Here is a 27,022-nt window from a genome sequence, read left to right on the forward strand (position 1 = left end):
TCCCTGGGAAGGTTAAGAATCTCTCTTGTATCTATCTACCAAAGAATGATTAATTTGGAGTAGGGAGTGTCAGGGGAGGTAGAGGGATGTAGCATTCATTATGCACTCAGTCCCTCCAGACACTAGGAAATTCCTTTCTTGATATTGACTGCTGGAGGTGGAGAACAGACAAACAGGAAAACCTGTATCTCTGGCCTCTCTCAAATACCTGGATGGGACGGCCCAATCCTTAGGCTTCTCCCATCCCCGGTAATGGGAGTTGTTCCGAAAGAACTTCACTGTGGAATATCTCATTTCAAGATCTTCCTCCTTGCAGCCCCTCCCTTGCAGTTCTGTACTGCAGTATCAGCATCCAGAAGCCCCGAGCAAGGCTGGGTGTGGGAACTGAACTCGCGACCTCTCATCCCGGAGGTAAGCGATAAACTCACCCAACCCCTTACTTCCTGATGCTTTATTTCGGTGGCTGACTGATCCTGGGTACAACTGTTTGCTCCTATCTAGAAGCCCTGGGGCCCTCTCTGTCTTTTCCCAGTTCTCCCCACCCATTCTCCCACGTGGAAACAGGAACCCCTCAAACAGGTTAAAGAAACGATGCCAAGTGACATCCTGCGCAGCTGGTTTTGTCATCTAGGCAGAGAACATCAACAAGTGGAGATTGGAGAGCGACCCTGCCTGCTCAGGTCTCCCTCTTCTTCCCGGCTCTGAGCCCAGCAGTTCGGGGACTTCCTCAGCCCAAAGGATTTCCTAGAAACGCAAGGACTCTGAGACGCAGACTGGTGGCCGGGAAGCTAGAGCTGACTGTGAGGTCATCCTTAGACCGCCCTACTCCAGCGAGACACCGGTTCGGAGGTAGAGACGCGGCTGGGACCCAGATCGGCTCCCGCTTGGCACTTGCAGAGCGGCGGCGGCCAAGCAAACCCAGTCTCCCTTCTTTTCCTCGCCTTACCCCTCACCGCTCGCTCTCTCCCAGGATCTCCCCCGCCCCTCTAGAGGGGCCGGCAGCCAAGACCCGCCACGCAATCCAACTGCTCCCGTGGCCGTCCCTGCCACCGCAGGAGGAGTTATTTTAAAACTTCAAGCTCAGAGCCTTCCTCCCCGCCCGCTCGCCTAAGGGGGACGCCGGCCGTGAGAGGCTGGCTCACCCCCTTGGGCTGTAACTGAGCAGCGGGGACAGCGCGCCAGTGCCCGTGCACTTGACCGTGGGCGGCGGCAGCACCAAGTATTTCGGCGTCGGTGTGGGGGAGGGAGGAGACGGTCCGGGGCGGCAGGTGGTTTGGGTGGGTCCGGCGGCCCCAGCAGCAGCAGCCCGGCGGGAGCCCCGGGTAAAGAAGAGCCAGCCGGGCTAGGAAGACCGGCGCGCGTCAGGGCTCCGAGTCCGCCTGAGCCCCGGCCGCAGGAGCCAGGTCACCATCGCCCTCTTCCTCGGTGGCTCGGACAGCTCCTTCGCCCCCGCCCCTTGCCCCGCTCTGGGTGGTGCTCGCGGCCGCCGCCGCCGCCTCCTCCTCCTCTTCCTCCAGCTCCGGGGCCCCTCCACCCAGCAGGGATCCAGCCCCTGCCCTTCAGCGTCCCACCTTCCGCACCTATGTCTCTGCCCGTGGTGCTCCCGGGCTCCTGCTGCCCGGTGGCAGGACTCTCCGCAGGGACTCCGGCTGGCGGTCCGGGCGCCGCGGCCGCCGCCGCCCAGGAGCCTCCGCTGGCCCCGCTCCGGCCCCGCTGGTCGCGGGCAGGGCTGCCGCCCCCGGCGCGGCCTCGCGGGGCGGCTGCCTCGGCCGCCTCCGTGCTGTCGCCGCCGCAGCCCCCGCTGTCCGCCCGCCGGGCCGCCGCCGCCGCGGCCGCCGCCGGGGTCCCGGGCTCCGGACTGCTGCCCGCCCGCCCGCTGCTGTCCCTGGGGCTCCTACAGCTCATCTTGGGCTGCTGCATGGTGGCGCTCAGCTTCGGGGCGCTGTCTCTGAGCAGTTCCCCGCAGGTGAAGAACTCCTGCCCGTTTTGGGCTGGCTCCTCGGTAAGTCTGTGTCTGCCTCCGAGCCTGGACAGCCCAAGGTGAGGGGGCTGCATGAGGGGGACGAGGAAGTTCAGACGTGTCTCCTAGTTCAGGCTCTTCTGCGCCCCTCCTCATTTTCTCTTTGGGGTAGCACTTGGGTTGTGCAATTCTACTGTGGCTCATAGCCCAGAGGTGGCAGCCCTTTATGAATGTACGTACAGGTTGTAACTTCTTTCCCTCTGGGATTTAAAATTTTAATACTTAACTGTCATCTTTCTGGAGTAATGTCTAACAGCTATTTCCAGCAGTTATAAGACAGAGAGGAGCACACTGAGGGAGAAAAAAAGAGAAGTTTCCCACGGAAAATGGGTTATGGATGGTGAGCTTGTCTGGGCTAGAATCCACACTTTTCCTTCACTCCCTGGGTGTATACATGTAATTGTTTTTAAATGTGACATTTGCATAGTATTGCTAGAATGTATTTGAGGAAAGGTTCAAATGTAAGGAGAGACGGTAGGTGTATTTTGTTATTTGGGTTTTTAAGTGCAGAAAAGTTTTAAGTAACTGTGTCATGTTTCTAGAGGTATGTCACACTTGCTTACTATGTGCATAAAGGTTTTGTTGATAGGGAGAAAGCAATTTTAACCTAAAATCAGACACTATTGAATTCTAGAGAACCTAGACCCTGGTGTCTTCGTTAATCAGTAGGCACAACTCCAGCAGACATCTAGAGATGCCTGCTTTCAGTCTCAGGATTCCTGTTTTCCACTGCAGTTGCAATTTGATGCTGCTTGGGTAGTGAATGTGTTCTGCAAAGTGCATGAACCCCTATAAACCTAGTCATAGGATTTCCATACTAGGCCTTTGGGAGTGAGAGAAATAGAGTGATAGGACTGCCTGCTATTTGTGATGTATTCACAGCCCACTTAAGATGCTCTGATGAATCTTGATGAATCCAGGCTAAGCATGGGTTTCCTTACAAAACATCATGAGCCTACAGGTTTCTATGGGTTTTGCCCTGTGGGTTAAGAGCCTTGGAAACAAAGGCTCACATTTCACCAAATGGGTTTTGTGGGAAAGCACAGGGCCATCTACCATGAAGTTTAAAGCAAATTAAGTTTTTTGTGAACTAACTAAAATCCTAATGAACATTTACAGAGTGCACCATTTTTCACATGTTCATGTCTTAAGGCTTGTAAGAATGCACATTATATGTCAAATCTCATGCTTTCCTGTAATACATGTCCCTTAAAAATGCAGTGAAACAATTACACAAAGAAAATAATACATAAGTCAAAAGTAACTTCCCACAATTCAATCTTATGTTTGATTAATACATCAACATCAGAGTTATCAACTGGGCTGCCATTTTAGCCTGAACTTTTCTTTCCTCACTGCTGTAGTCTGATGGTAGATGATTTTATGGATGGTACAGTATGTGCAGTGATCAGGAGGGTAGCTGATAATGTGTATACCCTGCTGTGTGATTGCCATTTTCACCTTCTAAAGACCGAAAGTTGGATTTTTGCTTTGCTCTACATTCTGGTGCCTTTCTTTAGGAGGAAATCTAGTGAATCTGTAATTATTGAATCACAGGCCTGGAGCAGAACGGTACCTCATAGCCCCTATCATCCAACTCCCTCTTCCTTATTTTAAAATTGAAGAAACTGAAGTCAAGGTAGATTAAGTGGGCTTGGCCATGGTCACACAGGAAGTGACAGTGTCCTTTCCCTAGTATCATACTACCTCCCAACTTTGTTCAGAGTTGTCTATATTTAACCATTTGGGAATCAGATGCATAGTTCATGTATCAGAGTAAATGAGGTTGAATCATAGTTACAGCAGGGTAGACTATTAGAGTTAAATGGGATCTCAGAGATGATTGAAAGGCACTTGGGTGCAGTGGGAAGAGCACTGGATCTGGAATCAAATCTAGTCTAGTTCAAATCCCATCCCTGATGCTTATTACCTGTCTTAGTCTCCCTGAACTTCAGTGCCTTCATCTACAAAATGAAGTGATTGGATTGGACAGTCTCTGAGGTTACTTCTAAATCTAGATCTACCCTTCCTCTTCATTTATAATCAGAGGGGTAAAGGGTCTTGCTCAAGGTCACAGAATCAGTGGTTACACTGACCAAAATGAACTACTCTTTATCTCTTGGATACATCCTGGAGTCTCATGGCGAGAATACCTTCTCTTTTGCTTGTCAAACTCTTGGCAGTCCTTTAAAATTCCACTCAAATGTAATGTCCTGGAAGTGTTCCCTGATATTCAGTGTACCTGTATCAACCTCTCCCCTCAGAACCACTGCTCATTTGTTTTGTAACTCTAACACACCCGTCATGTCCAGTTTTGTATTTGCAGCCCTCTTCATTTGTATATCATCCTTCTTCAACATCATAAGTTCCATGAGGTCAAGGACACTGTATTTTCTGAACTTTTTCTCTCTCCCTAGTGGGGGAGTTAGTGGCTAGTGGGGTGTTAAGCACACGGTAGATGCTTAACGAAAGTATAAGGTACTGGAGGAAAAACAGTATCATTTCATCATTCACATAGTCCAATTAGTCCAATCATCCTCCCAAGAGTCTATACTGTTCTCCTTCCTCTCCATCTTACCTGTGCCTCCTATGATATGTGATGCTTAGGAAATAGCAAACTAGATTAAATAATTCGTGATTTGGAGCCAAGAGATTCCATTTTGTCCTAGACATTTTTTTCCTATTCTAGATTCAAACTTCCCACTGAGTTATATCCATTTATTTTCCACAAATATTTTCTTTCAATTGATCTCAGTCTTTAATGGGATCACAAAATCAACTGTAACTGAATAAAACAGGAGGACAGCAATAAATGCCCTATTCCATGAATTATTTGGGGATTAACATCTTGACAAAAGTTCACATACCATTTAAAATTTTTTATAGTAATTTTGTCAGTGAAAATCCAGCATCTTTCTCTCCCACCTCATCCTTAATCCCACTGGAAAAGAAAAAACCAAAACCTCTGTTGCAAGTATCTATATTCAAGCAAACCATATTCTTCCATTGTCAAAGAGTATCAAATATTTTGCTAAATATTTCTCATTTAGAGAATGTCAAAAGAATAATTTTTAAAAGTCTCAATCTGTACTCTGGGTTCATCACCTCTATTAGAAGGTGAGTAAATTGTTTCCTCATGAGTCCTCTGATCACTGTGTTGATCAGAGTTCCTAAATCTTTCAAAGTTTTGTTTTTATATGTTATTGTCCTTGTATAAATTGTTCTAGTTCTCTTTACTGCACTGGTTTATACAGTTTTTCTTAGGTTTCCTTGAAACCATCCCCTTCAATGTTTTTTATAGCATAGTAGCTTTCTGTCACATTTATGAACCATAACTTGTTCAGCCATGCCCCTTTGAAACCACAAAAGGAATTCCTCTATTATATATATGTGAGGCTCACACCATTTTAAGTTATTAATATGATATAATATTGTAATAATATAATGATTTTAATAATTAATCACAATTGGAATTTTAAAATAGTTATAAAATTCTGGAACCAAGGAGCTTTTGAGTTATTTCAACATGGGAATGACTAAAAATATTGTCAGATCTCTTATTATTGGGCTCAATTCAAGCTTTCATGGTAAAGCTGAAAATCAACATGGATGAAGACTAGGCAGAAGTTTAGATTCAAGGTAATTGCTTCATTACCATTTGGCATGTAGGGAGCTAGATTAGAAATACCAACATAGCCTAAGTATTGATTTGCAGTAAATACAGTGGGTACACTGGGAATAAGGATATCCTCATACGTCATGATTTGAATGACCATTATGGGCTATACTGACTAAGCGGACAAATCTATTGACTTTAAGGAAAGTTTTGCCCACAAGAGGAATACAGATTAGGTCCCATGAATAAATAAATGTATTACTTGAGAGAGAAATATGACACTGGAATCCATGAACAAAAAGGGTATTTTTCCAAACCAGGAAGATGTCTGAGGAATTTTTGTTGTCTAAACCCTGAAGAGTCTAAGAAGTAAAGATATATAGTTTTATACTTAAGAACAATCAAGTCCTATTTGCTGAAATCCTAAACAAAAGAATCAGTCTTTAGAACTTTAAACAGTACTCCTATCAAGGAGGAAACAATTTAAAGGTGTATTTAACATTAATGTTTATTTATCCTCATTGCATACTTGAGAAGCAGTTCAAATGCCCACTCTGCCTCTGTCTTTCCCCCTCATTCCATACCTGGGAGTCCATCAGTATAGGGACCTCTCAATGAGGAAACTCACTGTGCCCCTATAGATCCTATTCAAATTGTGTCCTGGGAGAATTGCTAAGAACACTGAGATTAAATGTCAAAGGTCAGGCAGAGAGCATGAGTTAAAGGCCCAGTGTATGTTATATATGAGATTTGAACCCAAGCCTTCCTTGACTCTAGGGAGGCAGAATGCAATTGTTGATGAGGTCTGGTCTCAGTCTCAAAAAGCTGAGTTAAAGTCCTGTACCTGAAAGATTCTACTTGAAGGACCTTGGACCAGACTATTCTCTAAGACTATAAGTTAAAGGTAATCAGGTTATTGGAGGGAACTTCCACACTAAGACTTCCCAAAAACCAATAAAATGACAGATACAAAAAAATAAAGATATAGTTAATAGACATATACACTATATCTATCTATCTATATACATACATGCAGTATATACATGTATCTTTACCTTGTAACAGATCATGGCATTAAAGATTACTTTTCTTACAAAAGTATCCAAAATTCTACTCTAGGTCAATTGCAAAATTAGAATTCTTTATTCTAAATCTCATACTTTGTTCCTGAAAACTTGCATCCTGGTTAGGATCTGTGTGTAGTTAATTAATATTAATTACATCCCACAGGGACATTTTACTCTCTTAGTTGACCTAGTTGATCACACTTTGATAGATTTAATTAAAAAGTGCAAAGTTTTATTGCTTCATGTCTCCCACTTAAAAAAGAAAACCATGACTTTGATGTCATATAACTTTTCAAAGTAATCTCAGGTATGTGATTGAGATATTTTTTCACATTAGTGAAATCTTGATTCTGACATTTGTGTCTTATAGACATCCTACCAACACAAGCACAGTGATTTCTGTGGAATTCCATGTGCTAACGGTATTGACATGCATTCAGGATTCCATATCAATAACTGCAGTCCCCTGGCATATCACTTTCCTGCAAGAGACCAATTGTGGTTACCTTCCATTAGTGAGCCTTAAAAAAAAAAAGTCTCAATAATTATTGACTTTAAAAGGAATGACTAAAGGGATAAACTAATAGAAAGACTTGGAAGTCACTATTGTTCACATTAAGCATACATCTTTATGCACATAAAAGCATAGTCTATTATTATTTAAGGGGCCTCTTTTCTTTCATTCCTAGGGATGGTTCTAGCAATTTGATTCTGCTTTTGCTTTTAGAGTGATAGATGTAGCAGAGAAATGTTTAGCAAAACTAAGTCTAAGCCTTCAACCTGCATGATCTACTTTTGAAGATCCTTATAATTAGCAGAGATGCTGCTACATGATACAGGGCAGCACTGGAAATAACCAGTTACCTACTACCCCCACCCAGAAGTATGATGGAGTGTGATGATTCATGCTGGCCAAGTAGAAAAGAATGCCGAGTTCATTTATTTTACTGCCAATGCAATTTTGAGGCAGGATTGTGGGAAATATTTTTTGGAGGGAGAATTAGCAAATTCTTTTGATGTTTACAAGGTTGATATAGAGGACACACTACAGGGTACTTCCCATCTCCTCATCGAATATCACATAGGGTCATAGATCTAGAACCAGGAGGCACATCAGAGGCCATCAAGTCTAACGTTTATACAGGAGGAAACGGGGGCCTACGTGGGGCTTAGTAACTTCCCCAAAGTCATATAGGTAGTAGGCATCCAAGGAGGGATTTGGACTCAGGTCTTTTGAGGAAAGAGCCAGTGTTCTTTGCACTGTACATATTTAACAAATGAGCTTGAAAGTTTTGGTCCAAAGCTGGTGGGTCCATTAAATAAAAGTTAGCTTTTGAGCATAATGAGTTTATTTTAGGTTAGGTATTTCAGAGATAGAATTGTTTATGTTACAAGTGTAGTGGATTGGTATATTTTCACATTCGCTTTAAAAAAAACCCCTCAGCTTTCAATAATGTATGCAAGTTACAAGAAATGGGGAGGGGCACAGTGATAAAGATACTTCACTAAATCTTATTTTCACTTGTGGTTCATTTAGTTTTTGAAAATAAGCTCTTGTTAACCCAATCAAGACTAGTAGGAATTAGCACCCAGCAAAAAAAAAAATGTGCATTTAGAAAAGTTTTTTTTTCCTCTTTATTCTCAGTGCAATTCCCTAATTTGGAGTTCATCAAATTGATGGTTAAAAATGTGGGCTGCCACAGTCAACTTTCAGCTACTGCAGTCTCTGGCTTACGGATGACCTATACACAGTAACAGCTGCTGCTATCCTCCCCCTGCATTTCCTTCCCTCCTTCTGACTGAGCCCCAGCTGTTGCTGCCTAAGGGAGCTGATGCCCTTGAAAACCGTACCCCTCCCATCCTGGACTCATAGATTCCTGCCCCACACTCCCAACTCTTCCCTCATTTAGTAGGCAATGCAGGAATTTCCACACCTTATACTTCCCTCTTCCCATCTTCAATTCACTCTCACTGAAGCCCTGCCCCTTATTCTCCAGTAGAGATCTTTGAGGAGTTGGGAGGGTGGAAGAAGGAATGTTCATTCACTGCAGGTGTGGGTGGAGAGAAGGTGGTTTATGTGCTGGGATGGTGGCAGGGGAGTTGAGTTCTTAGCATCTCTAGTGGGAATTTTCAATGCATTTTCCAAATCAAACAAATTTTTTAAAGGTGATTAGGTTCTGTTATGCCATCAGTACTGTATAGTGTTACTGTTGTTCAGTTGTATCTGACTCTTTGTGACTCCATGGACTTATACAGTTGATGGGGTTTTCTTGGCAAGGTTACAGGATTGGTTTGCCATTTCCTGCTCCAGTAGATTAAGGTAAAAAAAAAAAAAGAGGTTAAAAGACTTGCCTAGGGTGACACAGTCAGTAAGTGTCTGAAGCCAAATTTGAACCAGTTCTTCCTGAATTGTCCCAGGCTTCTATCCACTGAACCATCTAGCAGCCATGTGTTATTTATTACAGCAGTATAATATCCTAAGCAGATTATTGTGATCTAACCTGGGCACCTAACTACAACTTACAGTTTTTGGGGGGAGGAAATTCATTCCAAATTGCAAACAGCTAGTGATAATAGTGTAATCCTTTAAAGCAGTAGTTCCTAAACTTTTGTGGCATGTCCCCCTTTGGCGGTCTGGTGACACTTATGGACCCCTTCTCAGAATGTTTATAAATGCATTAAAAAGTCCATCAAATTCCAAAGGAAGCCAATTTTATTAAAATAGTTGTCAAATTATTCAGTTCACTGACTCTAGGGTAAGAATCCCTATTTTAAGGCAACCAATGAGTAAATTAGAGTTGATAAAATTAATAAAGATGGAGAACAGTGGCAAAGATGACAAAGAGCCCACAAATAGTCTCCAAACTCTTTTTTAAAATATGTTTATTTTCAGTTTTCAACTTTCACTTTTACAAGATTTTGAATTCCAAATTTTCTCCCCATCTCCCTCTTCCCCCCACCCCAGGACAGTGTGCACTCCAACCAAGTCTTTCTCCAATCTGCCCTCCCTTCTATCTTCCCCTCTTGTCCCATTCCCCCTCCCCTCTATTTTCCTGTAGGGCAGGATAGATTTCTATACCCCATTGCCTGTGCATCTTATTTCTCAATTGCATGCAAAAACAATTTTTAGCATTCATTTTTAAAGTTTTGAGTTCCACATTCTCTCCCTCCCTCCTCATCCACCCTCATTGAGAAAGCAAGCTATTCAATATAGGTCGTACATGTGTGGCCATGCAAAGCACTTCCATAAGTCATACTGCAAAAGACTAACCACATTTCCCTCTATTCTGTCCTGCCCTCCATTTATTCCATTCTCTCCCTTGACCTATTCCCCCACAATAGTATTTGCTTCTGATTACCCCTTCCCCCAGTCTGTGGACCTTCTATTTTCCTCTTTCTCCTATCCCCTTCCCCCCTGCCTTCCTGTAGGGTAAGATAGATTTCCATATCCAACTGAGTGTTTATTATTCCTTCCTTAAGCCAAATACAATGAGAGTAAGGCTCACTTATTCCCTCTCACCTCTCCTCTTTTCCCCTCCAACATAAAAGCTTTCTTGCCTTTTTCATGTGAGATGATTTACTACATTCTACCTCTCCCTTTCTCTTTGTCCCAGTACATTCCTCTCAACACTTAATTATATTTTTTAGATATTCTCCCTTCATATTTAGCTCACTCTGTGTCCTCTCGCTCTCTGTCTTTCTATGTGTGTGTGTATACTCACACATATAATATGAACATACATGTGTACACATATATATATACACACATTCATTATACTATACATATATTCCCTCTAACTACTCTAATATTGAGAAAGGTCTCATGAGTTACAAATATCATTTTTCCATGGAGAAATGTAAACAGTTCAACTTTAATGAGTCCCTTATGGCTTCTCTTTCCTGTTTACCTTTTCATGTTTCTCTTGATTCTTGTATTTGAAAGTCAAATTTTCTATTCAGCTTTGTTTTTTTTCAACACGAATGCTTGGAAGTCCTCTATTTCACTGAAATTCCGTTTTTCACCCTGAAGTATTACACTCAGTTTTGCTGGGTAGGTGATTCCTGGTGTTAATCCTATCTCCTTTGACCTCTGGAATATCATATTCCAAGCCCTCCAATCCCTTACTGTAGAAGCTGCTAAATCCTGTGTTATCCTGATTGTGTTTCCACAGTACTTGAATTGTTTCTTTATGGCTGTTTGTGATATTTTCTTCTTGATCTGGAAATGCTGGAATTTGGCTACAATATTTCTAGGAGTTTTCCTTTTGGGATCTCTTTCAGGAGGTGATCAGTAGTTTCTTTTCACTTCTATTTTACTGTCTGGTTCTAGAATATCAGGACAGTTTTCCTTGATAATTTCTTGAAAGATGATGTCTAGATTCTTTTTAGATTATGGTTTTCAGGTAGATCCATAATTTTTAAACTGTCTCTCCTGGATCTATTTTCCAAGTCAGCTGTTTTTTCCAATGAGATATTTCACGTTATCTTCTATTTCTTCATTCCTTTAGCTTTGTTTTATAATTTCTTGATTTCTCATAAAGTCATTAACTTTTATTTGTTCCATTCTAATTTTTAAGGAATTATTTTCTTCAGTGAGCTTTTGGTTCTCCTTTTCCATTTGGCCAATTCTGCTTTTTAAGGCATTCTTCTCCTCATTGGCTTTTTGGACCTCTTTTGCCATTTGGATTAGTCTATTTTTAAAGGTGTTATTTTTTTCAGCATTTTTGGGTCTCCTTTAACAAGCTGTTGACTTGTTTTTCATTATTTTCTTGCACTGCTCTCATTTTTCTTCCCAATTTTTCCTCTACTTCTCTTACTTGATTTTCAAAATTCTTTTTGAGCTCCTTCATGGCATGAGACCATTTCATATTTTTCTTGGAGACTTTGATCTTGCTGTCTTCCTACAGTTGTACCCTTTGATCTTCCCCATAGTAAGAAAATACCTTTTCACCAAGAAAGTAACCTTCTAGACTCTTATTTTTTCCCCTTTTTGGACATTTTCTCAGCCAATTAATTGACTTTTGATTTCTTTGTTAAGTGGAGGGTGTACTGCCCCAAGTTTCAGGGGTCTTGTGCAGCTGTTTTCACAGATATCTCTAGGGACCTGTAAATTCTCAGTTCCTCCAAAGTGGTATGATGAAAGAAGAGGTGTTTACTCCTCTCCTGGCCTGAACTGTGGTCTGTGAACAACCACAAGTACTATTTTCTGTTCTGAATCTGGAATAGGATTCCCTCTCCACAGCCACCACCAGCTCTGCTGTGCCAGAGCTGCTCCTTGCCCCAGAACCACCACCCAGGACTGTTACCCAGATCAGTCACTTGATTCCCCCACCATCTGTAGACCGAGATCTCCAGGAGCAGCCACCACTGCAGCAATGGCTGCTGCCACCCTGGGACTGGGGCTGAGGCCAGACCATTTTCCTCTCTTACCCAGGTGAGAGAGATTTCCCACTGATCTTTGAAGCTGTCTTTGGCATTTGTGGGTTGAAAAGTCTGGAAACCATTTTAGCTGCCAGTGAGTCAGCACCCTGAGACCTGCTCCAGTCCTGTTTGTGCTGGCGTAGCCCATGCTGAACTGTACTCCTCTCTGAACCTGGTACAATACACCCTTCCGATTGGCCTTCCAGATTGTCTTGGGCTGGAAATTTATTTCATTCTGTGACTTCTGCTGCTCTAGAATATGTTTAGAGTAATTTTTTACAGATATTTTGACAAGCTTGGGGGGAGAGCTCTGGCAGGTCCCTGTTTCTACTCCTCCATCTTGATTCTGCCCCTGCAAACTCTTTATATTTGTCTTTGGAATACACTCTATTGGGGCTGTTCTCAATATTTAGCTTTCTTTTCACTTATTGAAAAGCAACATGGTACAGTGGAAATAGACCTGAGTTCCAAAGGAGAGAAGTAAGAAGGCTCCTACCTCCACCCCACATCTTTCCAGAGATGGAAGACTATGGGAACCCTATAGCATGTCATACTTTTTCAATAGTTTTACTGAATTGCTTCCCTTCCTCTACCTCCTTTCTTTCATTCTTTGTTATAAAGGATTGTTTATAGAACAAAAGTGGAATGTAATTTAGACCCTAAATGTCACTCAATGAATGGGAAGTCTCTGCTCACTGCCTTGAGTTTTTGCACTTTTTAAAACATCTCTCTTTGGGAGGGGAGGCATTCATTGAGAAATGTAGATGATTGAAATTAGGATTAGAATTCATGTTTCTTTTTTAACGTTGCCAGTTTCACATTCGTCTCCTAATGCTTGTCCTGATTCCTAAGCGTTTTAGATACTGATTTTTTTACTTTTTTGATATGAGGAATATTCTTGGAATGACTTTAAAAAATTTTGTAACTTCGTAATAAGCACCTAATTTAGTTTTGTTATGCAGATATCAAAAGATAACAATAAAATGGACTTTTAAAAGAAGGCATTGGTTCAAATCTTGGCTCACTTATTAGCTGAGGGGCCTTAGATAAGTCACTCAACTTTTTTGTGCCTCATTTTTCTTATCTGTAAAATAAGAATAATGATGCCTGTATGACCTTCTTATAGGGTTGCTGTGCAAAAAAAAATGCTCTGTAGCCCTTAAATTAATATATAAATGTAAGTTGCACATATCAGTGACATATTTTATATATATATGTATATATATATCAGAAACAGGACTTACAGAAATGTACTAACTTAATAGCTAGCATTTAAATAATGCTTTTAGGTTTGCAAAACACTTTATAATTATTATCACATTTGATTGTCACAAGAACCCTGAAAAGTAGGTCCTATTATTAACCACATAATACAGATAAAGAAACTGAGGCAGTAAAAGATAAGAGACTTGCCCAAGATCTCATAGCTAGCAAGTATCTGCAGTGGGATTTGAACTCAGGTCTTCCTGACTCCAGACCTAGCGCTCTAGCCATTGCACCTCGCCTAACTAACGAAGTTGTTTAGGAATATGAAGCCAGTCAGAATTTAAATTCTTCTATGGATAAATAACAAATTGGATAAATCATACCCAAATAAATAAGTGCTGACAATGTATTTTATGCATGTTTGGAGAGAGAAAGAGAAACTCCTTTTTGAAATGTGTAAAACTTGAAGGCATTTACAGCAATTTTTTTATTTAGTAACATGTCATCTTTAAATCACAACGTGTTTCTGTTTCAGTAGATGATGATGCAGGGAAATCTGTTCTTCCCAGGTTGTTTTTGGCCATTAATATTAAGATGGGTTTGTGTTCTCCCACTTTCACAGAACATATGTCTGGCAGTCTACTCTGTACCCAAAGTATAATCCCCTTTGCAATATTTCCCCAAAAGTTGTCACCTCACCTTTGGCCACAAATGATAGAGAACCCACTGGCTTGGCAACTCTAATTGTTTTGTGTGTGTGTGTATGTGTGTGTGTGTGTGTGTTTTTACATTTCTACCTTTTTATTCTTTTTTTAAAAATTAATTTATTTAACTTTTAACATTTATTTTCACAAAATTTTGGGTTCCAAATTTTCTTCCCATTTGTCCCCTCCCCCCACCCCAAAACACCAAGCATTCTAATTGCCCCTATCACCAATCTGCCCTCTCTTCTCTCATCCCTCCCTTCCCTTGTCCCCATCTTCTCTTTTGTCCTGTAGGGCCAGATAACTTTCTATACCCCTTTACCTGTATTTCTTATTTCCTAGTAGCAAGAACAGTACTCGACAGTTGTTCCTAAAACTTTGAGTTCCAACTTCTCTTCATCCCTTCCTCCCCACCCATTCCCTTTGGAAGGCAAGCGATTCAATATAGGCCATATCTGTGTAGTTTTGCAAATGACTTCCATAATAGTCGTGTTGTGTAAGACTAACTATATTTCCCTCCATCCTATCCTGCCCCCCATTGCTTCTATTCTCTCTTTTGATCCTGTCCCTCCCCAAGAGTGTTGACTTCTAATTGCTCCCTCCTCCCATTGCCCTCCCTTCCCTCATCCCCCCCACCCTGCTTATCCCCTTCTCCCCTACTTTCCTGTATTGTAAGATAGGTTTTCATACCAAAATGAGTGTGCATTTTATTCCTTCCTTTAGTCGAATGTGATGAGAGTAAACTTCATGTTTTTCTCTCACCTCCCCTCTTTTTCCTTCCACTAAAAAGTCTTTTGCTTGTCTCTTTTATGAGAGATAATTGCAACTCTAATTCTTAGGAAGTTTTTCTTTATATCAAGTCTAAATTTATCTTATATGTATTGTGTTATATTTTATTATTTTTGAGGGCGGGCGATTTTATTTATTTTAAAATACTTTTCATTGATACCTTGTATCTTTATGTCACTACCTCTTTTGGAAAAGGAAAAAAAAATTGACACCCTCCCCCTCCTCACCCAAAATAACCCTCCTTTATTACAATTAAAATCAATTAGGCATAAATAGCCAACACAAGAACCATCTCTGACGTTGTATACAACATTCTGTCCTATCAGTCCCTCATTAATATCATACACACACAATTGGGCACAGAAATCTCTCCTACCCTATGGAAAATAGAAGGGAATAAGAGAAGGCTGCTTATAGAAGGGAAGGCGGATTGGGGGAGGCAGTAGTCCAGAACCAAAGCACTTTGAAGGAGGGACTGAGTGAAAAGAGTGAGAGTAGAATAAACAGGGGGAAATAAGATGGAGGGAAATATAGTTAACATTAACAACTGCGAAAACATTTTTGAAGCAAGTTTTTCTGATAAAAGCTTCATGTCTCAAATATAGAGAAATGAGTTCAATTTATAAAAATAAGAGCTGTTTCCTACTGGCCCCTCATTTCTCTGTGGGGTGGAAGCTGTGTTTCATTATCTATCCTCTAGGGCCATCATTAGTTTTTTCATTAGTTAGAGCTGGTCTTTTGAGTGGTTTCATTTATATTTTAGGCATTGTGTATATTATTCTTTTGTTTTTGTTTATTTCACTCCAGGTGGAACAGTTTCCATATGACCCTTACATAGGATCACATAGAGTCCAGGGGTGGGGAACCCGCAGCCTCGAGGCTGCACGTGGCCCTGTAGATCCTCAAGTGTGGCCCTTTGACTGAATCCAAACTTCACAGAACAAATCTCTTGGTATATACCCTTAAGTACTTAAAGACTGTGATCCTGCCTCTCCCTCAGTCTTGTCTTTTCCAGGCCAGATATTACCCAATCTTTCACTGATTTCTCTCATGGCACAGTCTTGAGTCCTTTCAACACCCTTGTTGTCCTTCTCTGGATACACTGCTGTGTCTCCTAAAATGTGGTGCCCAGGATACACAAACACAATCTGAATAGGGAAGAGTTCGGCAGGATTATCATCTCCCTCTTTCTCTAATCTATTGTCTAAATTTAAATTATTATTTTTGGTTGCCATGTCACACTCTTGGCCCATTGAATCTGCCATGGAGTTCTAATACCCTCAGTTCTTTTTTTACAAGCTGTAATCTGATCACATCTGTTTCATCCAGTATTTACGCAATTATTTTTTTGAAGTTAAGATAGAACTTTTTTTGCCCTTATTAAATTATGTCTTATCAGATTTTGCAATCATACTAGCCTGTAACAATGTTTTTAGACTCTGACTGAATTAGCTATAACTCCCAACTTTGTTCCATCTGCAGATTTCATAAGTACATATATTCATCTGAGCAAAGCCATGGAGGGATATTAGCATACTCTGCAAGAGATCTCCTTCTAGGTTGACACTCATCCATCAATGACTATTATTTGAGTGTGGTCACATTCCTCCATCTTGCCCACAAGGATAGATGAGAAACTTTGTCAAATGTTTTGCTGAAATCCAAGGAAACTGTAGCTATGGAATTCTTCTGATCTCCAAGTTTAGTAACTGCCAAAAAAGAAAACGAGTTTAGCCTGCAATGATCTGTTCTTGATGAAACTGTGATGGGGCTTAGGTCATTACTTCTTTCCCAAATGTCACAAACCATCCTTGTAATAAAATGTTGCAGATTTTTTTTTGAGAATCAAAGCTAAGTTCCCCAGCCTCTTGTTTTTTGGCTTTACTCTCTTTCCTTTTGGGAAGATCAAGATGTTTACTTGTTCCTGTCCTGTGGTTCCTGACCAATTATTAGCTGCATTTCTTGGAGGGAGGATCAAAGACAGTGAGTCAGCAACCATAGCTGTTGGAGTTCTTTCACTTCCCGAGGTTGTCGTTCATCCAGGCATGGAAACTTGAACTCATCGAGGGGAGAAAGATAGTTATCATTTATATCTTATCATTTCCTCCTTTATTTTTGATGCCAGCTCCCTGTTCTCTCTCTCTCTCTTTTTTTTCCCGTTCTTCCTAGTATGAAGTTAATTCTCCCTTGTAGGGAAAACAGAAGCAAAATTAAACTTCAGTGGTTGTACCTTTTCTCTATCATCCATTATCACTGTCCCATTTAACAGGATAACAGACCCAGTTCCTTCTTCATTCTTCCTTTAGGCCCCCAAATGACTGGGAAAAAATTCTTTTTTGCTGTCGTTAGCATTCCTTACCAGCTCTGTCCATCCTAACCTTTGGCATTCCTGATACTTCTTACGGAACCACGTTACAGTTTTGTCCTCATCCCCTATTACCTTGCCCTTGTTTCTATTTGTTGTTTAAAAATGTAAGCTGGCTTATGAGTTCCTAGAGTATGCGTACAGTCTCTTAAAACTTATTTGTCTTATAAAAAACCTTAAAACTCTTGAAAGCTCTTCCCCACTCCACCCCACTCCCGTCCTTTCCTGGGATCTCTGGCATTTGATTCTCCAGAATTCCTTGTCTATCTATATCCCTTTAACCGTGTAGCAAGTTTTTCTCCTAATATGTGAAGGTGAAAAGTGTTGCAAGCTTTCTTGGGTGTTGAATATTTAACTTTTCCGGAAAAAAAAACCCCACAAGTATTTTGTTATTAGTGAGTGGTAACTGTGAATTGCTGAACCTGTTGGATTTGGCAAGTAAAAGGGATATGTGAATGAAAAACTCCACCACACGTGGCCCAAACTTCATTGTGCAATGGTAATGGACTTGAACAGTGACTGGAATGTAACCAAGGGGCAGAAGAACTACTTCCATTGTGATTCCTTGGCCAACGCTTGGAATTATAATATCCACAGGGGGGATGCAAATTTGAGGTTTTAGGGGGAAAACCCCAGAACTCTGGTTTCTTTTCATGAGTTTTGAGCTTGTGTTTTATTGAAATGATACCATGACTTTCTAACAAGATTCTTTTTAATGGAAATATTGAATTTTGTCCCCAAAAAGTATAGCATAAGTCAATTTTGTTTAGCCCCTCCCCAAGAGGCAGTGTTGAACAATGGGAAAGAGATGGATTTGAAATCAAAACCCTTGGATCCAAAACCCATTGCACACTACCTGTATAACTCTGGCCAAGTCACCCCTTCAGTTTCCTCAGCCTCAGTTTCCTTATCTGTAAAATGAGAGGGTTGCAATAGAAGGCCTCTAAGTGCCTATCCAGCTCTACATCTATGAGCCTATGAAATTTTTGTTGAAGATCTCTATAATAAAGACTTTTGAGAAGAATGAAACCATTTCTATCTGTGTAGTTCTACCTGACTGAAAAAGAAAGACATTCAATACACAAGGCCATTGTGAGTAGTGGGGGCGTGTTTTGTGAAATAACATACATTACAGGGTCAAGGTGGTGTCTTCCAGGGCTCAGAGCATTGTTTGTGACAAGCAGCAGTGCTAATACTTTTGTATTAGAGAATTTTTCAGTTTTACAGTCTCTCTTAATATAGGTTTTATTAAAAGGGAAACTCATACCTATGTTTACCTTTGCAGGTGATCCTCTCTGGAATCATAGGACTAACAACATGGAAAAGACCGATGATACTTTTGGTATGTAGCAGTTTTACAAACCATTAACAGGGTTAAAATGTACTCGTTAGAAAGAATTCAGTTCTGATACAAAATTAACATTTAAAAAGAAGTTAAGTTTCCTCTCCCTCTCAAAAATGAGTGGTTCTAACAAAGGCAAAATACTGTAGTTTTCTTTCATCATGAAAATATGAAGAGTCCTGTCAAACTTTTCATTTTTGTTGCTTTTTATTTTAACAATGAAAGAGACTACAACACTTTCCAGCACCGAGGATTTACTTAAAGTCTTGAGTATCTAGTACCATGTATTTTCAGTCTTAATTCTGCCAGTGAGGCCATTCTACTCTGTAGTACATAATTTATAGGTAATTTGATAGTAGATAAGTCTGTCTTCTTTATCCCATGTAGTTCTTGTCCATGACCTTCTGTATATCCTCTTTAGAGATTGTACTTAGTGCATTAGAGGCCTTCCTCTCATTCTTCTAACTAACATATTGAAGGTAATCCTCATTAACTGCTTCAAGTCCTAAAATATTACAAATTCCCCCTCCCCCTATGAAATCCATTGTATTTGGGAACTAATATAGGTCCTTTAGAATCTATCAGTAGGTTCACTGATGCAAAAGTCATCTTTTGAAAAATAATATTCTTTGGATGACAGAGTGTGGCTGCAAATTTTGGAATGCCATGGTTGTAGAAGAGTCAAAATTGTAGATTGCCCCAAAGGTAAGAGAAAAGAATTATATGGCAGACATAATTTATACGGAAAAAAGGATCATAAAAGATACATCTGAGGCTAGTCATTTAGTGAGAATAGGGAAAAACATATGGGCAGCCACTGAAAGTATTTGGAGTTTTAATGCCTGAGTCAAATTTGATTTTTCTGGGTCTCAGGGAACAACTGAGTTGGCACTGGTGCCAGATGTTAGACTGGAGGCCCACCCTGGAGAGAAAGTGTGTCCCTGAATGTTAGTGTCTTCGAGCAAGCTCCATGTTCCAGCTACTGGTACTGTTAAATGCTTGGAAATGTTCAAAGAAACCATGGATGACTTTCTGAACAGGAGGGATGATTTATAGATGTTGTTCAGTTGTTTCAGTCATGGCTGACTCTTCATGACCTCATCTGGAGTTTTCTTGGCAAAGATACTAGAGTGGTTTGCCATTTTTTTCTCCAGCTCATTTTACAGATGAGGACTGAGGCAAACAGGATTTAAGTGACTTGCCTAGGACCACACACCTAGAAAGGGTCTAAGGTCAGACTGGAACTAAAGAAGATGAGTCTACCTGATTCCAGAATCTGGGCTCTATCCATTGTACCACCTAGCTGGCCCCGATTTACAGAAAGACATAGACAAAAATTAAATAAGATAAGAAGTTGTGAAGGGTTATAATTGGAGGAGGCAATCAAATTGATATGTTGTATAATATTGATTCATGTAGCCAACATGTAATGCATTGCATTCAACATGAAAGGCACTGGGCCAGGTGCTGTGTTAATGCAAAGATGAATAATTATGTGGTACCTGATCTCAAATCCTTATAATTTAGTAGGTAAGACAAGTTAGGTCCACAGGTCACTATAAGGTATGTGTCATATATTAAAGATGTTCTTTCTCGTGTTAGAAGACAGCTAGGTGGTGAAGTGGATAGAGAACTGGACCTGGAGTCAAGAAGATCTTGAGTTCAAATCCAGCCACAGACACTTAACTGGGCAAATCACTTAACCTCTCTCCATCTCAGTTTCCTTATGTGTAAAAGTGGCTAATAAAAGTAAAAATGAGATGACATTTCTAAAGCATTTACTCTATCAACAATATCTATCATTATTATAATTTTGGTCATGTATCCCAAAGAAATTTAGCAAAAGTTTGCTACATGTATTATTTTAAATAAAAGATTCTCTGATGATTTGGGAGAGGAAACACATTGCTTATTTGATTTTATTTTTATTTGGGTCATTTGGCAGTTAGTAATAGACTTTATATGTGACTTTATCCTTTTAGATTTCTCTTCCAACACTTGCTTCTCTTTTCCAAAACTTTGTGTTCATCCCCTAGCTAAGTCACAGTTGTCAGGTTGCTCTCTGCACACACACCCTTCCCCCTTCTAAGGGCTCTTTTTGGGGGCAGTTCTTGGTAGCACCATTCTAAGCACTTGATCACCCTTTACTGAAGAACACTTATATCCCTGTTTCCTCTCTGATCATTCTTTCAGTGATTACATCAGGATTCTTACTGTGTGTGAACAAAAGAGGGTCAGTTTGACCTAGTTTCTTTAAACTCAAGTTTATTTGAAAACTTCAAGAACTGGAAATTCACAGTAAGCTATCTATTCCTCATACAAATTAAACCTTCCATGTTATTATATATAAAAAAGTAACATTAATATGTTTACAAGAATATATTTGTTTCCATTTGGATTTGAGCTAGGTTTTAGAGGAAGGTATTGGATGTGTGTATGTGTTTTTAGGGGGAACTTTCTAGGATATTTTTTTTTCGTTGAGATCAGATAGTCTGCATTTTTTCTTCAAAAGCTTTATGTATCATTTCTAGAGGTTATTCTTATTTTACTCTACTATAATATTTAACCAGTAAGGTCTCTTAGAAATTAGAACTTTATGGCTATCATCATCATCATTATCATCACCATCATCTTTTCTAGCCTTTGGAAACTGAGGCTGAGAATGGTTAAGTGACTTGCCCAGGGTGATGCAACCAATAAGTATGTAAGGTAAAATTTGAACTTAGGTCTTCCTGTTACCATCTTTAATGCTCTATCTACTCTTACCTAGCTGGAAGGTCATTTAGTAATTATTGACTTTAATCCCTTCATTTTACAAATGAGGTAATGATGTCACTTTTGAGATGCACAACCCTCTTGCTTCTTGGTTGGTTTTGAGGGACTGATTTTTGGTAGGGATATTCAATCTGAAAGCCCACTTTAATAATGCCTGTTTGAAGTTATATACCACTCTGTAGGCACTTTTTAAATAAAATATCGTTGTAACTTTTTTTCCTGGCTTACTTTGGAACAGTTGAGTTGGGAATAGGCATAATGTCAAATGGAATGGAATAACCACAGTCGTTCATTTAACTTCCAGAAATGCTATCCAATAGCTCTTCTGGGTCATAGTTCAGGTGTGTTATTTGTTCTAGTTCACTGGCCATGTTGACTTAACATCTTGTGCTGCTGAAAGGATTGGCTAAAGTCATTGAAGAACCAGTTCAGTTCAGCCAACATTTTATCAAGTAGCTGCTACAAGCAAGGCATTAGTGATAATCTAGTTTGGGGAAGGGGATGCGGGGGTGGAGGGGACCTGTGGCCCATGTGTCCTCAGGTGCAGCCCTTTAACTGAATCCAAACATCACATAACAAATCCCCTTAATAAAAGGATTTGTTCTGTAAAACTTGGACTCAGTCAAAAGACTACTCCCAAGGACCTAGAAGACCACATGTGGCCTCAAGGCCACAGGTTCCCTATCCCTGGAGCTGTTATTATCCAAAAGGGTCAATGAATGAAATGCATCCTTTTGGTTGTGGAAGAAAAATCTCAGAAATGAACTAGACTACATCTAGTCCCAGAAATATGTCTGAATACACCATTATCTAGCCTCAGACATTTAATAGCTCTGTGACCCTGGGCAAGTCACTTCACCCTGTTTGCCTCAGTTTCCTCATCTGTAAAGAGCTGCAGAAGGAATGGCAAACCACTCCAGTATCTTTGTCAAGGAAACCCTAAATGGGTTAATTGTTTCTCCCTGTAGGAGATCCTTGAAATCTATAATGCAATTAATTAAACATCACAGAATAATCGCTTTAGAGTTGGAAGAGATTAACATGGCCATTGAGTCTGACTTCTTTATTTTAAAGGTGAGTAACTAGGTGGGTCAGTTGATAGAGTGTGGGTCCTGGAGTCAGGAGGCTCTGAGTTCACATCTAGCCTCAGACACTTATTGGCTTTGTGACCCTGAGCAAGTCAATTAACCTTCTGTTTCTGGTTCCTCATCTATAAAATGAGCTGGAGAGGGAAATGGCAAACTTACTCTCCTTTATCTTTGCCAAGAAAGCCTCAAAAGGAATCACAAGGAGTCAACTAAAACAACTCAACAACCATAATAAGACAGAAAGGTCACCAGCTAGTTAGTGACTGAGGAAGATTTGAACTTAGGTCTTCCTGATTCTGTGTTTAGCATTTCTACCCTCCGTACCAACTAGCTGCCATCAGAAGGTTTGAAGAAATGATCATAGCACATTGAAATCAAGATGCAGATGAGTGTACATTACAAGTCCTGTCCAAGTGAATCTCATTTTCTCTATCCTGTATCATTATCCTCTATCCTCTATGTTATATGCTTGGCATATTAGTAGAAAACATGCAATTTTAAATCACACTTTTATTCTCACTATCAGTGTCTGAAATCCTGACCAGAGGCTCCCTAAATCTTCATTTCTGAGGCTTCTTCATGCAATATAGAGGCTTCATAGCTCTGTCCTTCATTCCATACATTCATTCAATTGCCAAGTTGTATCTATTCTACTCTCTAGTTTTTATCATGTCTGTCTTTCCCTCATCCCTCCCACAGGGACCACTCTTTTTGAGGGTCTTAACTCCTCTCATCTTGCTGGTGTTCATTCATTTTAGTTCTGTCTGACTCTTTGTGACCAATCCTATTTGGGGTTTTCTTGGTAAAGATACTGAAGTGGTTTCCCATTTCCTTTTCCAGCTCATTTTACAAATGAGGAAACTGAGGCAAACAGGGGTGAGTAACTTGCCCAGGACCACACACTTAGTAAGTATCTGAGGCCAGATGTGAACTCGGGAAGATAAGTCTCCTGATTCTAGGATCTGGGCTCTATCCACTGTACCACTTTGCTGCCCCCAGATTTACGGAAAGACATAAACAAAATTATACAAGATAAGAAGTTGTGAAGGGTTATAATCTGTGCCACTGGAGGAAGAATCTAAGTATATCAAAGACAGGAAAAACTCTATCAGCTGCAACACTTAGCTACCTTCTCACCTAGACTATTGTAATAGCCTTCTAGAGCAACTAGATCTCTTGGTAAATAGAGCACTGGTTCTAGAGTCAGGAAGACCTGAGTTCAAATCTGGCCTCAGACACTTACTAGCTATGTGACCCTGGGCAAGTCACTTCACCTTGTTTGCCTCAGTTTCTTCATCTGTAAAGAACTGCAAAAGGAAATGGCAAACCACTCCAGTATCTTTATCAAGGTCAGATATGACTGAGGTGACTGAACAACAATAACCTCATAACTGGTCTTCTTATCTCTTGTCTTATCTATTTTCCAATCCAGTCTTTAAACTGTGGCCCAAACCATGGTCTTGCTGTAGTGGTATAAAGGTCTGCTCAGAGCCTCCCTTGGCTCCCCACTGATTTGGGCATTTCAGGCATGACTCCAGTTTATCTTTGCTCCAGTATTTCTTACTGCTCCTCTTCTCTTACCCCATATTCCAGCTGGACTGGGTTACACACAAAATCCCCTATTCTCATTTTTCTATTTCTTAGAGCATGGCAGAGTACCTTATGCATAATGATCTAGATGTGTTGAATGTATGCTTATGTGTTTTTCCAACTATTAAGGAGAGAGTACATTATAGATTTCAAGGATCTCCTAGAGGGGCATCTCTAAAGGCATGGAGGGAGACAATGGAATATCCTATACAAGGGGACTGATGACTGATCAATTTGATTGTAATAGACACCATTTATGGAAGAGTATGTAACACAAGATACAGGCATATAGACAATTTACTTTTACATATGGTAATTAGTATGACAGAAGCACTTGATTAGACTTACATTTCTCAATGCATGCAATCAAGATTTATTAACCAAGGAGTAATATGAAATTGCCAGGCCTAGAGGCCTGTGGGCTACCTGAGTCTTCCCTTACCTCTATCGGAGGTCTTCGGCTGGCCAAACCGGATGCTCGTATGAGAGAAAGGACGTTCCAGAGTCGAACAAGGGTTGAGCTTTATTTCAGGGTCTAGTTACAAGTGCAGGGGAATTCTTCCTTAGGAGGGAGCGAAGAATCTCCCAAGGAGGCAAAGATCTTACAATAAGAGATTGGAAGTAGAAGTATAAGTGGGGAGAGAGGGGGAGGGGAGAGAGGAGAGAGGAAAAGCGGAGCCTTGTGTCCTCACACGTGGCCCCTCGTGGCCCCTCCGCCCAAGAGCGCTTTCAGGCTTTCCTGATCCTACTTAAGCTCTCCAGCCGTATAGTTTGCATCTGAATACCGTGCTGTTAGATAACAATAGTGTGCCCAGATCCGGGACAATCTCGAGGGCAATCTCGAGGGTGGGGAGAGCTCTCTCCCATCACGTCTCTCACGGGAAGAGGCGGAAATACACGAGATAGCTCGGTTCACCTCGATTCCCAGTCGTTTTCCTGGGGGGCCTCGTGAGAACTCTAAGATTTAGAAGTTCCCACCTTTACCCGCCTGAGACTGTCCACATGGAATTGAGCTTCCATCCCCAGCATGAAATAAGATTGGAAATTTGATGGGAGGCAGATCATTGAAAACCTTAAATGCTACACTGAAGATTTTGTATCTTATCCAAGAAGCAATAAAGAGACATTAAGGGGGCTTAGTTTTTGGAAGAAGGTTTATTTGGCCAGGTGAGACTCTGGGAAGCTGCCAAGGAACCCCTGGCTTTGCAAACCCAGATGTTAGTGCTTGTCTCTCCAGTAACTATGTACGTTGGTCAGACAACTGGATCTGTCTGTTGATCTGTGATTTTTGTATTGCTTACGCTTAGATAGTTGGAAGCCCTATCTGTTGATTATTATTTCTTTGTATTTTCTCTGAAATTCAGAGTACTAACTTTTCCCCCTGAACTAAGTGAATAACATATGTGCTTGATTAAACTTATTGTTGATCCCTCAAAAGGAAAAGAAAGAGATTGAAAATTTTTGAGTAGGAGTGACATGTTCTGATCTGGGTTTCAGGAATACCTACTTGACAGTTGTGTGCATTGGAGAGGGGACAGATTGAAAGTAGGGGCACTATTACCAGAGTACAATGTCTGGCTTTGGGCTCTGCAAGTCAAATGAGAAGTGCAGAACTGTGAGATTATTTAATGAAGAGCCATTTTGAATAAATGACCTCTTCATTTTCACAGAGACATGAAAAGAATTGGGATTATTTATCTTTGGGAAGAAATGCTAAAGGGACAACTAATTATAGTTGTTAAATGTGTCTAAAGCTGGTATGTTGGCAATTTTAAGTATTTGCTTTCTGTAATGTGCTTAATGCTAGTTTAAGGGATTTAGGTGAGACGTAATTATGGGTTGTTTTTCATACAAATGGCACTCCTGGTACACCAGAAATGCACACTCTTTGAGTTGTTTTCCCAGCTCTACTGAGGGATTGTGCTGACCTATTGGTGACCTCATTTTCAAAGGTTAGGGAGAACTTTTCGTAGTGTAACTTGGGGGAACCTAAGACATATATATATTCAGCTGAATATGGAGGATTTTCTTCTCTGGATTTCATGAATAAAGGAGACCTTTACTTGGACTGATTTAGCTGCCATCCTAATAAACAACTGTAAAAGTGACTGGACGATCTGGGGTAACCCTTTTAGCCTGATCATGTGATGAGCTAAAAATGAAGCAAATAGTCAGTAGATCAGTTTGCAGTTTGAAATTCCAAACTTGTGATGGGGGGAATCAGTTCTTATATCTTTTTTGAAATTTTGGGCTACATATGTTTATATGGAATTTATTGGTCCCAAATGATGTGGTATAATGGAGGCCCTGAAGACTTGGGTTCTTATCCTGACTTTCCTGGTACCTAGCTGGTTGACCTTGAGAAAGTCATTTCAACAATACAACAGACATTTATTTAAGTTCCTATTGCATTCAAGGCATTGTGTTAGCTACTGGTGATATAAAGGTAAGAATTTTAAGCTCCTTGAGGATAAGGATTGACTTTGCCTCTTTTTGTATCTCCAGTGCTTAGCACAGTACACAACACATAGTAGGCACTTATTAAATGTTTATTTAATGAATGAATGAACTGAAATTGCCCCTGAACTCAAGGAGCTTACACTAATGCTCACTTAATTCATTTCAACCAATTTTTATTAAATGCCTATTTTGCGTAAGGTAGAATGCCTTACACACAGTTAAGGAACTAACCTTGGAACCAGAAATACCTGAATTCAAGTCCTCATACTGGACTCACTTCTCTCAGTGCTCTAAGCAACTCTGAGACTGTGACTTGAAGGGATGGTACTGACATGCATTGATAAATGGATTTTTCTCATTTGGGAATTACCTGTTCTAATAAGATGACAGGTCCAGTCCCTATCATACATGCAAAGTACTATGATAGGCACTGGGGATTTAAAAATGACATGGTCACACCCCTCAAAGAGCTTACAATATAGTAAGGGGAATAAGATATTTGTAGAAATTAATTATAAAACAAATGAGAATGAGTGCAGAAATAAGTTTAAAAGAGAGGGCTGTGAGATTCTAGTAGGA

At 40.5% G+C, this 27,022-nt stretch overlaps 1 protein-coding gene across 3 annotated transcripts in view; it reads left to right on the forward strand.

The window, feature by feature from the left end:
• Nucleotides 1–204: 204 nt before the first annotated feature.
• ENTREP1 (endosomal transmembrane epsin interactor 1) overlaps nucleotides 205–27,022 on the forward strand; it is a 76,439-nt gene continuing 49,621 nt past the window's right edge. Inside the window, exons 1-2 of one of the 3 annotated variants that reach the window (XM_072611175.1) lie at nucleotides 205–411; nucleotides 18,474–18,530. In XM_072611175.1, coding sequence (XP_072467276.1) covers nucleotides 253–411; nucleotides 18,474–18,530 — 216 coding nt within the window. In that variant the 5' untranslated portion in view covers nucleotides 205–252. Of the gene's footprint in view, nucleotides 412–457; nucleotides 2,003–18,473; nucleotides 18,531–27,022 lie in introns of those variants that run through there. The other 2 variants (XR_011967444.1, XM_072611164.1) reach the window with 2 other exon arrangements.

Source organism: Notamacropus eugenii, chromosome 1 (genome assembly GCF_028372415.1).
Source record: "Notamacropus eugenii isolate mMacEug1 chromosome 1, mMacEug1.pri_v2, whole genome shotgun sequence".
Classification (NCBI taxonomy): Eukaryota; Metazoa; Chordata; class Mammalia; order Diprotodontia; family Macropodidae; genus Notamacropus; species Notamacropus eugenii.